This window comes from Bos taurus, chromosome 28 (genome assembly GCF_002263795.3).
Source record: "Bos taurus isolate L1 Dominette 01449 registration number 42190680 breed Hereford chromosome 28, ARS-UCD2.0, whole genome shotgun sequence".
NCBI lineage: Eukaryota > Metazoa > Chordata > Mammalia > Artiodactyla > Bovidae > Bos > Bos taurus.
Genome location: NC_037355.1, coordinates 25,818,061 through 25,835,859, shown reverse-complemented (window position 1 = coordinate 25,835,859; position 17,799 = coordinate 25,818,061). Strand labels below are relative to the sequence as shown.

Here is a 17,799-nt window from a genome sequence, read left to right as displayed (position 1 = left end):
GGAGATAAATGTGGGTGAGGTGAAAAGGGCACCTTTGTGCACTGTTGCTGGGAGTGTAAAATTGGTACAATCACTATGGAAAACTGTATGATGCTTTCTCAAAAAATTAAAAATAGAACTACCATATGTGGTACAATCCCACTCGTGGGAAATGAAATTACTATCTCAAAGAGTCATCTGCCATGAAAAGAGCTCTCACGTTCATCCCAACATTACTCACAATTGCCAAGATATGGAAACAACCGGTCTGTTTGCCAGATGAATGGATCAAGATGTGAGATAGATACAGATATTCCATTGTTTGTGTATACAGGATGTATATATATAATGGAATATTATTCATCCATAAAAAATAAGGAAAACCTGCCACTTAGAACAACATGGGTAAATCTTGAGGGTATTATGCTAAGAGAAATAAGTCAGAGACAGAAAGACAAACACTTCCTATGTGGGGCCACTTATATTTGAAATCTAAAAAAGAGTCAAACTCACAGAACCAGAGAGCAGAAAAGTGGTTGTCAGGGGACAGGAGGTGGGGGAAACAGGAAGATGTTGGTCAATGGTATAAATTTTCAGTTACAAGATGAATAAGTTCTGAGGATCTAATGAACAGTATGGTGACTATAGTTAATAATACAGTATTATATATTTGCAATCTGCTTAGAGAATAGATCTTAAAGATTAAGATCTTACCCCCTCCCCCAAAGTTAACTATTCAAGGTGATGGATGTATTATTAACTTGATTATGGCAATCCTTTCACAATGCATGCATATATCAAATCATCACATTGTAGAGTTTAAACATAATTTTATTTGTCAATTATTCCTCAGTAAAGCTGGGGCAGTGGAGGAAAAAAGAAATGAAAAGAAATTGGAAAGCATCCCTGAGCTGCCTCCCTCTTGCTATGTACTCTTAGGAGGGCTTCTTAACCTCTCTGTGCCTCAGTGACTCCATCAATATGATGGGAATCTCCCCTCCCCTCTCCTGGGACTCATGAAACAGGAAGAAGACCCTTGGATCCCAAGGCTAAGACATGCCTGTGGTTAAGGCTCACACACAGCGAGTTTCCCTACTGTCCACTCTCCATTAAGCAACAAGTAAAATGTGAATCAGATCACATCGCTTCCCAGCATAAAACTCTCCACAGGCTCCCACTGCCTTTTAAAAAAATTCCAAGGCCTTACATGATCTGCCCTGGCCAGTCCTTCCAGCTTCACCTTCTATCCACTTCCCATCCCTCACCTTCAGCCAAGCAGCCTCCACACTGTGCACAAACCTACCAAGCTCCCTTCTGCCTCAGTGGTTCCCTCTGCCTGGACCCCTGAGCCTCAGCAGGTTGGCTCCTTTTCATCAGCGTCCTCCCCACCTCCACCCCAGGCGCTCTGCCATCAGCCTGTTTTGTTCTCTTGTTTTCTGGTCTACCTGTTCAGTGCCTGTCTCCTCAGCCCAGTAGACACAGGAGGGATTATCCGGCCCACTCTCCGCTGCACTCCCAGTTTGCAACCCAGGGCGCACATAGAGCGGGTGCTCAGCATACACGGGACTGATAAATGTGCCAGAGGCCCACCTGGTTCCGGAAGATCAAGGCCACCACGCCACCAATGAGCTCAATTATGAGGCAAATCCCAAGGATGTACATGAACTGAAAAACAAAGCTCAGTGAGTCACCGGGAGTGGAAGGGGAATGCCATCCGCTCCAAGGTCAAGCACAGTAAGGAAATCATCTTCTCAGAGCTCTTAAGGGCTCCTGGGCCTTCACCCCTTCCTCCTGTGAGGACACAGGATGTGGACAGACATTCCCGGGAAAGCCCGGCGCTGGAGCCTGTGATCAGGAAGAGTGACTCAGCTGTCCCAGCCAGACTGTCATCGAGGTTTGTCCCAGAAGTCCTCAGTGGGGTCTGGGTGAAAAAACACAATCCCCTCCCCCAACCCCACACCTTGAGCAGCCACTGGTCCTCCTCTGGCTGACCCAGAGGGGACAGACCTGTCTTGACAGGCAGGTTAGAGCAGCATTTCCAGCTCTGCCAGCAAAGCCCCTGCAAAGTGACTTCCCAGACCCCAAGGGCAGATGAGGGGACATCTCAGGCTGAGTACATATATCACTCTTTAGCACAGAAACAAGCATTGTCCAAACTAATGTCAACAACTTCCAGCCTCAGGGAACATCACTGAGACCACACTCATAGGGGCTTTTAGGGGCTTCCCGGGTAAGGGGAACTATGAGGTCAAACACACATGTGGGTGCACAGTAAATAGATATCCTATCTGGCACCCCCTGTGTTGAGAAGCCATCCCTCACCCCACAGTAAGGGGGCAGAGAGGCTGACCCCACCCCTGACTCCAGGGCAGGCACTTGGCCAAGCAGTCCCATCAAAGTCCTAGGATCTTGGCCAGAGTTACCAGGAAAGACTCCCAGGACCCTGAGCTATAAGGACTGTTGGCCTAAGGCTGCTGGTGACCATCGCAAATTGAACCTGAGGACAGCACCTGGCATCCTCTGGGAGGCAGCAAGAGAGACAGCCCAAGGGCATCAGCTAAACCCCTGGACCTAGGGTGGGCTTGCTGGTTACATGAGCTAATGACTCACCACCAACAACTTTTCTTGGTTTTGCTTGCTCTCATCTGAGAGTACCTTCTCCCACTTCCAACAGACAGTCCAGACTAACATGGGGTTTAAGAACAGTCTTTGAATCAGCCTTTCTAAGCAGAAGTGGAGGAGGCTGAGCCCTCTTGGGCCAATATGGACAGGCTGACCCATGAAACCCTCCAGTCGAGCTGGTTTGAGGCAAGGACTGATTAACTGGGCTGCCCGAGGGCTCAGGGGTGGTCTCCCAGCTCTCCCAGGGACACCAAGGATCACACCCCAAGTACCACCAGTTGATGGGTGCCTGGGGCTGACTCACCGCTTGGAGGAGACACAGGTTGTCGCGGAGGGAAGCCAGGACGCCGATGAAGGACACGATGAACATGACGACCCCCAGGAGGATGAGGATGATGGCTGGGGCCAGAAAGGCGCTTTCCAGGGTTTTGTATTTCTGCCTCTCGACCTCTGCATAGATCCCCACAGACAGGACCAGGCCCCCGATCAACTGCAGCAAGAAAACAAGGAGTGAGAGAGGAGAAGGACTGCAGTTGCTTGATTCTCCTACAAAGGATTCAAGGGAGGGTTCTGGTGCCTGCCGTTGGAGGGGTCACCCCAGGTCACCGGATGTGCAGCCACCTGTTATGGGCTGAACTGTGTTCCCAAAATTCACAAGCTGAAGTCCTAACCCCCAGAACCTCAGAATGGGACTGTACTCGGAAACTGAGGCTTAAAAGAGGTAATGAAGTTAAAATGAGGTCTTACAACTCAGGTTGAATCCACTATGAATGTTGTCCTTCTAAGAGGAGATTAGGACACGGACACACAGAGAGAAGACCTTGTTAAAATGCATAGAGAAGACAGACATTGGCAAAGCCAGAGAGGGGCTCAGAGAAAACCAACTCTGCCCACACCTTCATCTTGGACATCCAGCCTCCAGAACTGAGAGGCAATAAACCTCTGTTGCTTAAGCTGCCCAGTCTGTGGTACTCTATTATGGCAGCCCTAGTAAATTAACACAGACCCTATTTGGAAATGCTGCTTTGGTGGGAAGTACTGGTGAGTCAGGGGAAATGCCACTGGCTAGAGGATCAGAGAACCTGGGCCGCAGCCCCAGCTCTGCCACTTGCTAACCCTGGGCTTTGGACGAGCACTGGACCACACGAGTCTGTGTTCTCATCTGAAAAATGGGTATGAAGACTATCATTTCTGCCCTGTTCACCCAAGGGTTTTTGCAGGGCTTTAGTGAGGTAAGGACAGTGGAAACACTATGAGCCTGAAAGCATGCGGCCCTGGGGTGTGTATTACACAGGCAGAACACTGAAGGAAATTTCAGACCTGCTCAGGGGGACGGGCATTGCACTCAGCACCATACACGCGGGATTTATCTTCAGAATGATCATCAGGAAAACTGAAAGTTGGAGCAGGAGAGATTTTGAAGAGATTTTTAAGTCAAATTCCTCATCATCAATTTTCCTAACAGTGGAAAGGTGACCACTGTAACTCCCCATCAGGAAAAATGAGGCAAAAAAGTTCTTGGAGGACCCCTTCCTGCTCTCAGCTGGAAAAGTCTCATACTAAATCTTCAGGGAGCCCTATCGGCGGATGTCACCCCAAACCCTCAGACATGTCTGGGACTGCATTGCCCCATCACCCTGAGATTCACAATAGTGTTCTAACTGGCCCCCTTCAGCCTGTTCTTCCTACCAGAGTGACCAAGCAAGATCTAATCAGGACAAGCTGGTTCCCTGTGCCCTGAGAGTAAAAGCCACAAGCCCATCACAGTCCAGACAGCCTGTATGAGCTCACTTCTCACTCCCCTCCACTTCCTCACTCTGCTTTAACTCCACTGGGCCCCTCACTGCCGGCCAAACACACGGAGTCTGCCAGCTCAGGGCCTTTGCACAGGCTGTTCCCACTGCCTGGAATGCTCTTTCTCCTGATCTCCAAATGGCACTATGGCTCCCTCCCTCACCTCCTTCTCATCTTTGCTCACTTCTCACCTGCTCAGTGAGGCCTTTGGGGTCCTCTTGTTTAAACACAGAAAATTCTCTCCCTGAAACTCTCAATCCCAATTTCCTGATTTATTTTTCCTTTGCACTGACAAGTATTAAACATTCTACATTTTTTGTTTTCTTTTTTAACTGTTTGTCTTCCCCACAAGAACATAAGCTCCATGCTAGGAGGAATTTTTCAACTGTTTAAGGCATCCCCAGCACCAGAACAGCCCTGACATTCAGGAAGCACAACAGGCATTTACAATCAATGTCTGTTGGACAGATGCAAGCCAGGCTTCCCAATAGATCCCCGCTTGGGTTTGAGTTCAACGCTGTCTACCTAGCATTCTGTCTGTCCAGTGATTCTGGCATTCCAGGCCACACATTCCCAAGAGCAGATACACTGGACCTCTCTACAGAGAGGGAGGCAGTGTGGGGGAGGAGTCAGAAGCCATGGTGCTGTCAGTAAAGGTCTAAGTAAAGGAAATGAGGGATAATACAGACAAGACATAGACAAGATATGCCATGAGCACAGCTACCCTAGAGTCAACATCCTGAACACCAAGGAGGTGGTGGCTCCTCCAGTTACTCCTGGTCTACCTCCACCTTAAAATGGCTATTATACAATGTGCCCTCAGAGTAGATCTCCTCAACGGCCTTCTAAAGAGCGCCAAGACTGTTCTGGGTAAAGGGAAGTGCTTGCTTCCCCTAAACTCTGCAAGTGGCAAGGATGCCAAAAGTCAAACAGACCAAGCTTATTTGGAAACATTGGGTAACAGAGGGTTACCGGGAAGCCATCTCCTCCAGTCCAGGGCTCTGCTCTGTCACTGCTAAGTCCCATTCCCCTTAGTTTGAAAGGATAATCTGGGATTACTGATACCTACTCCCCAGGTCTAAAAGGAATGCCTTCCCAGCACACACAGGCCAAGAGGTGCTAAAGGCATTGACGAACTTGGCCGTGAACTTGGCCATGTCGGGAAAACCATGAGTGAAATGATGTCATCCAAATCACTCAGTTGGGTAAATTTTTAAATTTAAATTTAAAAAGTTAGGACACACACACACACACACAAGGCCCTCTATAGGAAAATGAGGACCACAAGAAATAAAATCTACTTTTGATAGAAAAATATTAACCAAAGTTATTTGGTCAGTTCATGCTCCAAAACCCAGGACATGGTGAAATCATTGTTCAAGGCCAGCCTAAGCTCTGCGGGTCCTCTGAGAACAAGGGCAAGCAGTTTTAGAGAGCCAAATCCTCCCCTTCCTTATTAGTGCACCTACAAGGAATTACTCAACTCTAACCCTGAACCAGACACAGAACCCCAGAGATCCTTCAGCCCTAGAGCCAGGGTTGACAGTTAAAGAAGAACCCCACATGATCAGAGCCCCGGCAGGGCGTGCAATCAATATGCAAGGACGCAGTGTGCTTCGGGCAACAGAAGTGGTGTTTCATCCTCTATCTTGGTGAAAATTGTAATTTGCATGTTGTCACTGAACCAACAAGATAACACCTTAATATTTTCAGGATTGATTCCACATACTTTTGAGACTTATGTGTTTCAGTTTTTTTGTATGTTTGTTTAGATATAAAAGCTCTTCTTGGGCAGGATGGACATCTAACCACCATCCTAGGCTGCCCGCCCTCCCTGCTTCCCATCTGATGCTATGCTTCTGGGTTCAGGTACTCTGCTTTGGAAACCACCCCCAAAACACCAAGCTGTTGTAGGCCTGCATTCTGAGCAGAATTGACCCTAGCCCTCTTTGTAAAAGCAGTCAGTGGCTTCTTCTATTTTTATAAGCTCCCCAGAGCCTCGGGACCCACTCCAGAACGGCCTTCCTGGCAGGAAACAAAACTTTCTTTGGTCTGATCTCCCTCCTGTTACAAAAGATCACATTTTCCTTGCGAGTCAGCCTTGCAACATTTCCAGACCACTAAAGCCATAGAAAGCTACCGCAGCAAATGCAGACCCAAACCTCTGGACTCCGGCACCACTGTGTGCTGAGCCATCACAGGCTCATCTCTCCCGGTCCAGCCAGGGGTGCTGCCACCTCAGTCCTTCCAGAAGCCACCGGGTAGCCCCTGAGGTGGCGCCAGACACAGCACAAGCAGATCTAGGCTCCTTCTTCAAGGGTTCCAGGAGCAGCAGGCATGGGGAGAGGCTGACATACCCTTCCCAGGAACTTCATGATTTCCAAATGATATTTACATCTCCGAGAACATCAGTTTATGTTTCCCTGTGAGTATAAAATTAACTGTCAATGCTAGTGTGCAATCCCATCCCCTTTTCTCTGCTAATTATAGTCTCTCTTTGGGCACCCAGCCACTCAGCTCCAGCACAGGAAGCAAATGGCCCATTTGTCAAGCAGGACAGCTTCAGCTAAACTTGGCTGGGGGTGAGGGGCACACGGCCATGCCCATTTGGGGCCAGAGAAGGAAAGAACATGCTGCTGGCAGTCCATGGGCCAGGCTAAGAGCCCCAGATTTTGCCACAAGTCACGTGGCATCTTCAAAAGGCTGCTTGGGAGCCTGTTGCCCACTGTGAACCAGGCCTGAAGTCCCCTCTGAGCCCTGCAGCCTGGGAACCGTCTTCCTCCTCTGCAAGCTGAGGCCCAGCTTCGTGCTGCTGCTGGCAAGCATGTGAGGCCTTCCAGCACCTGCACTGCCTCCTCCTTCAGGAAGCATCTGGTTCCGGCTGGCTCACCCCCAGCCGGGGCAGGTCTGCACTCAGAGGGGACCCACAAGGCCTATCTTTACCCCCAAAGGCACATGCCAGGCACCTATTGTGTCCCAGACCCTGAGGGTCACAAGGGGTCACAAGACTATTCATGGGCTAAGTCTGGGGGAAGACAGGTTGAGAGTCTTGAAATGATCTCTATGGTCTGATGGATGGGATTCAGGGATCTCTGAACTGGGGATGGAGAAAAGAGTCAACCTTTACTATCATTATCCTCCAACTGAAGTGTTCCTGGCACACACCAAAAGAGGAAGAACCTCAGATCTAGGGGAAGCATGCTGAATCTCTCCCATGGGGAAGACTCTGGGAATTTGAACAAAACTAAGGGGGCGAAAGGAAATGTCAGAAAATCAGGATGAGCTTCCTGGAGGAGCCAGTGTTTTCTTGAAGCCTCCAATAACTGCTCCACATTGGAGCAACCTAAGGGGCACGCAAAGGCTGCAAGGCTCTATATGGCCCAAACAAAGCACTTTTCTGAGGTTTGAGCTTAAAAGAATAAACTCCAAGGCCTGAGAGAGATTTTAAATAAGGTGGGGCTAGCAGGGCCCCTGTATCCAGCCAGGAAGCCCTGGACCTCATACCCACCAGCCCTTTGGTCCCAGACTGATCCTGCCTGGTCCAGGGCTGAGCCCACCCTGCAGGAGTGTGCTCCTGCTCAGCACATTCTACCAGCATCTCTCCTGCACAGACTGGGGCTGGATGGAGGTGAGATAGGAGATGGGAGTTGGCATTCTGGGCCTTTATGCATTAGTTTAGCGGCTTGGCCATGTCACTTTGCCTCTCTGAGCCTCACTTTTCACTTGTAAAATAGTAATGCCCGCTGCCATGTACAGAGTGATTACACGGCACCAGCATCCTGCAAAGTGCCATACCAGCATCTCCCTGACTGTCACACACCCTGGCACGTCTAAAAAACAGCTAATTGCATTTAAAGACCAGACTCAGTGAGGTTAAGTGACACAGAGCTTATAAGCGGCGGAGTCAGCATGCACAGCCAAAACTTGTCTGCCTGCCACTAAATCTACCAGACGGGCCTTTCACTTTGATCTGGGAGAGAATGGGTCCCAAATGTCTCTGCAAAATACAAAGGTGCCGGTAGCAGAGCAGTGCTCCCAAAAGAATCTTCTATGATGATGGTAACATCCAGTGTGGTTAGTCACTAGCCATATGGAACTAGCAAGCTCTTGAAACATGGCTTGTGTGCCCGGAAAGCTGAATTTTTCATTTTGTTGTTATTGTTTAGTTGCTAAGTCATGTCCAGCTCTTTTGTGACCTCCCAGCCTCCTCCGTTCATGAGATTTTTCAGGCAAGAATACTGGAGTGGATTGCCATTTCCTTCTCCAGGAGATCTTCCCAACCCAGGGACTAAACCTGTGTCTCCTGCATTGGCAGGCAGATTCTTTACCACTGAGTCACCAGCAAAGCCCAGGTTTTTCATTTTACTTCATTTAAGACAGTTTAGATGTGACAGGGGTAGCTGGTGGTCACTGTGCTGGACAGCACAGCTCCAGAGCAGTTCTCCTTGGATGCTGCCCCTTAACATTCCTGCCTTGCTCCTTTCTGATGTAGAGACTATCCTTATCTAAGAGTCATGTGCCCTAATCATCCTACCACTAGGAAGCTTATATTCACTGACTTGCATCCAAGAGAAAGCAATCTCTTCTCTCACTTTCCCCAAGAAAGCTCAGCTCCTGCCACCCCACTTCTCTTTGCACTACAAAAAGCAGGACAGACCAGATCCAGAGCTCCCAACCCAAACTGATCTAGGGCTCATTCTGTCTCCCAGGAGGGTGCCAGACCCACCTCCAGAATGACAGGGCAGTATTCTAAGCTCTGGGGCCCTGGACTTGGTGCCATTGACCAGGCCCCAGCGCTAAATTCAGGCAGTCTGTGCGGGAGGAATAGGGTTCCTCTCAAGCCCAAGGCAAAGCCAGCCCTGGAGGAAGCAGCAGCAGACTGCTACTGCCAGCAAAAGAGCCGGCCCCTGGTCTTTGTCACCGATACTCTGCTGTCAACTCTGCCTTGACCCTGAACTTCTTCTTAAAACACAAAACAAAACAAAAAAAAACTTGACATCCATGCAGAGAACTTGCTTAACTGCAACCCTTGGTCCATGACATTTTCTGACAATCTGCTTTTGTTTAGAATGTAACAGGTACCACTTACTAACTAGTCCTCCTGTCCCCATGGATCTGCTACAACTCTGCTGTCTTACACTGAGGTTCTACACATGCCTAGGTCTCTTTCTGGCTCCCAGTCTCTCCCATCAGTCAGTCTGTCTCTAAACAAACCTCCCTTCCGTAGTGACTACAGTTTTATAATATCACTGTGGCATCTGCAAGCCCACGCCCCTCCTTCCTGCCTTCTTCGGAAGCGTCCTGGATATTCTTAGACCTTGACTCTTGCGTATGTATTAGAATCATCTTATCAACTTCCTTGAAAAACATCTCCTGAGGTTTGACTGGAATCACATTGAATCTATAGATCCCTTCGGAGAAAATCGACACCTTTACCAGGTTTTCCTGCCCATAGGCATGGTTTATTCCTTCTTTATTTATATCATCTTTATTATGACCTCTCTAACAACAGTGGTCTCCACCGCCCTCAAGCTTTCCCATAGCTGTCTAGACAGATTCGGGGAGAAACTTCCTGAAGTATTACCCAGGCCTGCCTCTCTCTCCAGCTCGGCCCAGGGTGGGAAACATGGCCTTCTCTCTAAGAAGCAAAGTGGACATAACACCCTGTTTTGCTACCCTCCTGTCACCAACAGTTACAAACACCCAGTCCTGCATGATAAATTAGGAGTCTGGGATTAACATACACACATTTGTGCATGTGTGCACGTGCTAAATTACTTCAGTCATGTCCAACTCTTTGCAACTCTATGGATCGCAGCCCACCAGGCTCCTCTGTCCATGGGATTCTCCAGGCACTGGAGAATCTGGACACTGGAGTGGGCTGCCATGCCCTCCTCCAGGGGACCTTCCTGACCCAGGAATCGAACCTATGTCTCTCACGTCTCCTGCATTGGCAGGAAGGTTCTTTACCAGAAGCGTCTGTGGGAAGCCTGCATATACACATTACTATATGTAAAACAGATAATCAACATGGACCCACTATAGCACAGGGAACTCTAGTCAATATTTTTAAATGACTTATAATGGAAAAGAATCTGAAAAAGAATGAATATCACTGAATCACTTTGCTGTACACCTGAAACTAACCTAACACTGTAAATCAACTGTACTCTGATATAAAATAAAAATTAGATTAAAAAGATAAAAGACCCACACACATATCTGTTCTCTGTATTGTGAAGTTTTTTTGGAGGTCTGCCTTGTCACTTTCTCTCTCTAAATGATCTTCCACATTCCTATAATAATAATAATAAAAAGACTCCTACAAGCATGCAGCACATTCCAGGCTGTGAAAGAGCTACACTGGGAGGTTTGCAAGCCCCAACTACTCAACCCAGCAGGAGCAGAGTGGAATGTCTAATCACAAACAAATGAAGCACTGGAAGTTAAGATCTGATGGAGGCCGGACTCTCTTTGAGAAGCGTTCAGGGGCAGGCAGATGGGGAATGGTATAACAAACAGCTAGGGAAAATATTCTGAAACAAGAGGCCTGGCAGTGACTTCCTCCTGGGAAATGAGAGCAGGTCCATTGGAGCTGAGCCTGTACAGGAGTTTGACTTCACACTACTGGACGTTCCACCAACACAGGGACCAGCCGCCAGATCTACCGGAGGAATGAATCTGAGAAATGCTATTGCTTTAGATGCCTACAAACCCAAAGAAGAAGCTAATGATCCCACTCCAGAGTACTCTGAAGCTTCAGGATAAAATGACTTACAGTCCTGAAAACTCGCATTAAAAAGAGAATCGAGGTGCTCAGAAAGATAGGTGTCTTATGTTATCAAGACCTGAGGCAGGTAACCCTAATTCATTACAGTGAATAAGAGCAGATTTCCCAGAGGAACCTCCATTTAAAAATAATACTAACAAGACTTATCTGGTTAATCTGAAAACAGAAACAGCCAAGGGGCAAAGGAGAGCCAAGAACACGTCACCTCTACCCAACAGACACTTCTCCCTGGTTTTTCTTTTCCCTGCCCTCTCTGGATCCCCTCCTCTCCACTGTCCACAGGTCAGCACCAGGAAAGTCACACCCCACCTCCCGGCGCTGTATTACCATGGCACCTGGGTGATTATCTCCCCAGGTCTCAGCCCAGGCACAGTGCCTCCTGCTGGAGTACACTCAGGAGTACATTCTGTGCCAAACCACTGCTGGTTCCCATTCCTTTGTCCTCTGTCCCAGATGGCACAGGCTCCTCGCTCATAGCTGCAGGCCGCTGGCAGGAGTGAGTAAGAGGGCCCAAGTCTCCCCTTTACTCAGACATTTCCAGACATTCTAGGAAACCCCTCAGGTCCCATTGTCCAGATGCGAATAACAACTCCATTCCTAAACCAATGCCTGAAGCAGAGGAATTACTAATTGGCTCAGACCTGCTCAAATGGACCAATCGCTGTAGCATAGAGAAGAGATTACAAATCCTGGAAAGTATTTATCTGCCTATAAACTGTACATTAAATATGAGATAATGGAGAAGGGAATGGATGCTGGGGAAATGACCTAACACCCACTGCACAGAGGCAACTCCTTGGCTAATGATGGGCAATTGCGATTCATTGCAAACAGTCAGACACGACTGAGAGACTGAACTGAACTGAACTGAAAGCTAACATCAGCATGTATTATTATGTCATTTTTACCTTTGAGGACTACTTCTGATTTTTCTGTGTATTATCATTTATTATTCACATGATTGTTTCTCTATACTCCCCCATCCTCAACTTGTCAATCCTTAAGGCAGTGTGCTTTACTGATTTTTACTGGCAGCTTCCCAGGTCCCAAATTCTGTACATAGCAGAATGCATAAGAAAAACTGAGCTGCGGTAAATGCTAATTAAATACATGAATACGCACTAAAAATGGTTCTACCCAATGGAAAAAAAAAAAATAAAAGCAGCCACAGGCTCACAGAGGTGACAAGTGGACTTTGTCCTCAACAATGGCCTCCAGTTCAGGTCCCAGAATCCACACCTGCCCACCAGGAACTGGGCCAGGCATCCCCATTCTTCCCTGAGACAGCACAGGATTTACCCCTGGGGACCCAAAGGTCCCTCACTCCAAAGGCTTATGACTCCAAAGAGGTCAAAGGGAAAAAGAGGCAGCATCATACATTACAAGGAGCGCTGAGGGTGGGGGAGGGGGATGAGAGGGGAGCCCTGAACTTTAATCCCAATTCTGTCACTAATCCCATGTGACCTTGGGCAAGTCCTTCCCCTCTCTGGGCCTCAATTTCCCTGCTCAAAAAGGGAGATGTTTGGCCACAAGCCCTAGGATCCCTTCATTGCTCCAGGAAACCCATGCCCAGACAGCCCTCGCAAGAACCCCAGCCATCGGCAGACCATGGTGGTCCAAAGTCTTTTCCGCTACTGAGTCCTTCTGCATGGGTCCGCCCTTGCTTTCCCACCTGGCCAGGAGATGCCACACTTCTGCATGAGTAGGTCCTACAGGGAACAGAGATATCCTTCCCACTCCAGCCTGATCAAGGCATACGACTCCGGCACTGCCTCCCACAGCAGCCACGGAAAGGAGACCAGCTGTTTTTGGAAATAACAAAAATGAAAGGGGCTAACACTCATCCTCCAAAGTTCATCTCAAAGACTCTTCCCCTGGGAAGACTTCCTGGATCACTCCAGCTATAGAGATCTCTCTCCACTTATGATCACCTATGAAACCACCAATGGGAAGCCCTCATTGTACTGTTATTTCCAGTACTAACTATGCCCATTGAACAAATTATTCCAGCTATTTACTACCTACTGTATACATGGTGTGGTAGCAGGACCCAGCAACACACCTACCACACCATCTTTGACGTCAACAACCTCACAGTCTGCATATATAATGCAAATGCATTAGTCCCAGAAGTCCACAGAAAGTTTAGCTTAGCTCCCAGACCATGTTATCTCCACAGAAGCCATATGAAAAGTGATTAGAGCCCAAGCCAGTTCCCAATGGCCTAATGAACCACAGTGCCCCTGAAACAAGATACCATGCAAAGGTTCCCAGCACCCAGTAGGTGCTCAATAAATGTTTCTTCTGAGTGAAGATGAAGTACTGCTGTCACTCTGACATTTCAAGGCTCAAATCAGATGCCAGAAACCATGCCCCCTTTAGAGGCACTTTGGTCCAAGGGTAAATCAGAAGAAAGGGAGTCCCAATTCTGAATTCCAAGGCATCACTCACTGATTCAACACATATTTTAGAAAGTGCCTAGTATGTCCCAGGCACTGGACATAAAAAGGTAAGATCTAGTTTCTGCCCTCAAGAAGCTCAGTCTGGTAAGACATATCTGTATACCAACAAATGCAACAGAAATGGGGAACACTGAGGGAGAGGTAACTGAGTGTGCAGAAGAGCTGGATAGGAGGAAACACTAAATCAAGGGCAATACCAGTGAGATCAAGGAAGGTCTCCTGGGGGAGGTGAGTGTGAACTGAGTTCCATTTGATGAATGTAATGGACAAGCAAGAATTTCTGAAATGGATAAGGAATTTTAGATGCCCATGAAGGTGCCACGAGGAAAGCAGGTCAGCATAGTTAGAACTGAGAAGAGGCAGACAGGAGATGGAGGAGGCCAGGGAAGAGCTCAGGAGTCAGACCACCATGGCAAAGTCTCTCAGCCTAAACCAAAAAGTTCATTCATTTCTTTGATCTCTCTTTACTGACAGGTTGTGTAGGCCAGTGATTCTCCAAGTTTTTGGTCTTAGGATTCATTTTTACTCTTAAAAATTTCTGAGGACCCTAGAGTTTCTGTTTTGGGGGATTATATCTATCGATCATTTACTATATAAGAAATTAAAAGACCTATTTTAAATATTTATTAACTAATTTAGAAATAACAATAATAGATTTACATGTTAACATAAATAGCATATTTTTTGTTAAAAATTTTCCCAAAAAATTGCAAGAGGAAGGGTGGCATGGGCTTTACATTTTTGCAAATGTAAATATCTGGCTGATGAGAAGAGCTGGTAGATTCTTGAAGCTGCTCCTCACTCAATTTGCTGCCACATCACCATCATATGTCCTTGAAATTCCCCCAATCCTGAGAGGATGACAGCAGGAAAGCAAATAGCATCCTAGTATTATCACGAAAATGATTTTGACTTCACAGATCCCCTGAAAAGGCTCCACCCACCAAGGATTCCTGGAGCACACTCTGGGAGCAGCTGTTAAGAACAGGGTGCGGAGGGCTTCCCTGGTGGTCCAGTGGTTAAGACTTCACCTTCCACTGCAGGGGGTGTGGGGGTGTGGGCTCGAGCCCTGGTTGAGGAGATAAGATCCCATATGCCTGATGGCCAAAAAAAACCAAAACATAAGACAGAAGCAATACTGTAACAAATTTAATAAAGACTTTAAAAATGCTCCACATTAAAAAAAAAAAAAAAGGAATGGGGTACAGGATGGGGAGTTGGGCCCAGCTACGGAGAAGGCAATGGCACCCCACGCCAGTACTCTTGCCTGGAAAATCCCATGGACGGAGGAGCCTGGTAGGCTATAAAGCATGGGGTTGCTACCTGTCGGACACAACTGAGCGACTTCACTTTCACTTTTCACTTTCATACACTGGAGAAGGAAATGGCAACCCACTCCAGTGTTCTTGCCTGGAGAATTCCAGGGACGGCGGAGCCTGGTGGGCTGCCGTTTATGGGGTCGCACAGAGTCGGACACGACTGAAGTAACTTAGCAGCAGCAGCAGCAGTTAACCAACCGAACACAAAAGTCTCAGCTATGGGGGAGCTCATGTTCCAGTTGGGGAGAAATAAATAAATAAATAAATAAATGGTATGTCTTGGTTATGAGGGCCATGAAGATAGAAACAGGAAAGGAGGCCAGGAAGGCTGATGGAGGGGGCTGGCATTTTCAATACCACAGCCAGGGAGAGTGATATTGGAGTGAAGACGTGAAGGGGTAGCGGGCTCTCTATCATCCACACAGATACACAGGTGAACATACCAAGACCTTGGAATGTGCCCATGTGTTCAGAGAATAGCTGCTCCAGCCCGATGGTGGGGAGAGCAGAGGGGAGGAGGTGAGAGGGCAGCGGTGTGGGTTGCAGAGCAGGCGGAACCTTTGAAGCTATTGAGAGGACTCTGACTTTTGCTCTGAGTGGGCGAAAGGCACTCCAAGTTTGCAGAGGAGTGATCTGATCTGACTTTGATTTTTAAATGAGTTACTCTGAAACTGCTGTGCTGAGAACTGGGGGATGGAGATACGGAATCGGAATGGTCAGGAATCTACTGCAGCAACCTAGATGCTGGTGATGGTGGCCTGGACCAGGACGGGCATGTGCAGGTAGCAAGGAGCAGGCAGACTGGACATATTCTGAAGGAAGATCACTGACATATTTTAAGCAGGGAGTCCCATGCTCAGATTTGCTTTCAAAAGTTATTTGGTAGACAGAATATTCACACAGCCTCAGGTGTCACCCACAGCTTAGGCATTCGTTATCACGGGGAAATGCATGCTTGCAATGGAGAGAACTGGGGGTCCAGCCTGGCATGGAGAGCAGCTGAGTGGCCGAGCATCACACCTCCTATACCTCCCACATACCCTGTGCAGCACTCATACGGGAAATTTATGTTGCTGTTGTTCAGCCACTAAGTCACGTTCAACTCTTTGTGACCCCAGGGACTGCAGCACACTAGGCTTCCCTGTCCTTCACTATCTCCCGAAGTTTGCTCAAACTCATGTCCATTGAGTCAGTGATGCCATCCAACCATCTCATCTTCTGTTGCTCCTTTCCTGTCCTGCCCTTAATCTTTCCCAGCATCAGGGTCTTTTCCAGTGAGTCAGCTCTTCATATCAGGTAGCCAAAGTATTGGAGCTTCAGCTTCAGCATCAGTCCTTCCAAAGAATATTCAGGGTTGATTTCCTTTAGGATTGACTGGTTTGATCTCCTTGCTACCCAGGGGACTCTCAAGAGTCTTCTCCAGCACCACAGTTTGAAATGTATGACCTGAACCTAATTACCAGGAGATCATAAAGTAAATCCAGAATGCTGATGTTCTACAGAACAAGGGCCTGGGAGGCTTCAAAGGAATCAAAAGCAGTAAAGAGAGTCTAGGTTAGGGGAGATGAAAGAGACATATGACAGCCGAAACATGTGGACCTAGATTGGGTAAAATATTCACTACAAAAGACATTTGGCAAACAAGGAGGGAAATCTGGATATGGACGGCATAGATGTTCTATCTAATGGTAATTTGTTTTCAGATGGACAATGGCAGCATGTGGAAAAATGCCCCTTTTGGAGAGCTGCTTGCTGGGGTATGTAAGGCTATGGTCACAAAAGCTGCAGTCAAAAAAAAAAAAAAAACAAGTATTGAGAGAGAAGGGGGAAGAAAGATAGGGAGAAAGATATTAAAACAAGATGCTAATAATAACATACAGATATTCTTTGAATTTCTCTTTCAAATTTTCTATGGGTTTCAATTTTTTTTCAAAGTTCATTTCCCTGTCACGGCTAATTAGGTACTATTGATTTAGTGCTTTCCATCTTACACAAGAGGCTTCTCCCACTCCACCCCAACCAGACCCCAAGCAGCAAAGCCAAGGAACAAAGAGGCTCCACCCCACACATCCATACTCGCTGGTTATCTGCAAACAGAGCATCTATGAGGTGTCCCTGCAGACTGCAGGCAGCCAGACCCGGGTCTCATAGCTCTTCAGAACATCGCCCCACAGCACCTGGCACAGGACCCAGCACGTGCCACTGGTGATTGGGGCGGGGGTGAGGGGATAGGACTCGGGAGTCCTGTGTCTAGGCTCCAACCACTGAGCAGTTCTCCTTCCAACAGGAAGAGGCAGGAAGAGGGCTCATGCAGGCAGGGCTGGCAGATCCACTTGTATATCCAGGCCCAGCAAGCCTCTCCCTCTCCACTTTCTTTCTTTTTAAAGTATTTTAAGTATTTATTTGGCTGTACCGGGTCTTAGTTGCTGCAATTCATGGGGTCGAAAAGAGTCGGACACGACTGAGCGACTGAACTGACTGAACTGAGTGGGCATATATCGGAGAAGGCAATGGCAACCCACCTCAGTACTCTTACCTGGAAAGTCCCATGGACGGAGGCGCCTGGTGGGCTGCAGTCCACGTGGTTGCAAAGAGTCGGACACGACTGAGCGACTTCCCTTTCACTTTCCACTTTCATGCATTGGAGAAGGAAATGGCAACCCACTCCAGTATTCTTGCCTGGAGAATCCCACGGACAGAGGAGCCTGGCAGGCTGGTCCATGGGGCCCCAAAGAGTCGGACATGACTGAGTGACTAAGCACTGCACAGCAAAGTGGGCATATGGGTATTCACTATCATTCTTTCACTTTTTATGTTTAAAAATTTTTTTACA

At 47.8% G+C, this 17,799-nt stretch overlaps 1 protein-coding gene across 4 annotated transcripts in view; it reads right to left on the bottom strand.

Annotated features, from left to right (window-relative positions):
- Positions 1–17,799, bottom strand: part of TSPAN15 (tetraspanin 15) — a 52,589-nt gene that overhangs the window by 19,846 nt on the left and 14,944 nt on the right. For all 4 annotated transcript variants that reach the window (XM_010820586.4, XM_010820587.4, XM_010820585.4 and 1 more), the window contains 2 exon segments: positions 2,906–3,091; positions 1,570–1,644 (listed from right to left, as the gene is read on the bottom strand). In XM_010820586.4, the coding sequence (XP_010818888.1) occupies positions 1,570–1,644; positions 2,906–3,091 (261 nt within the window).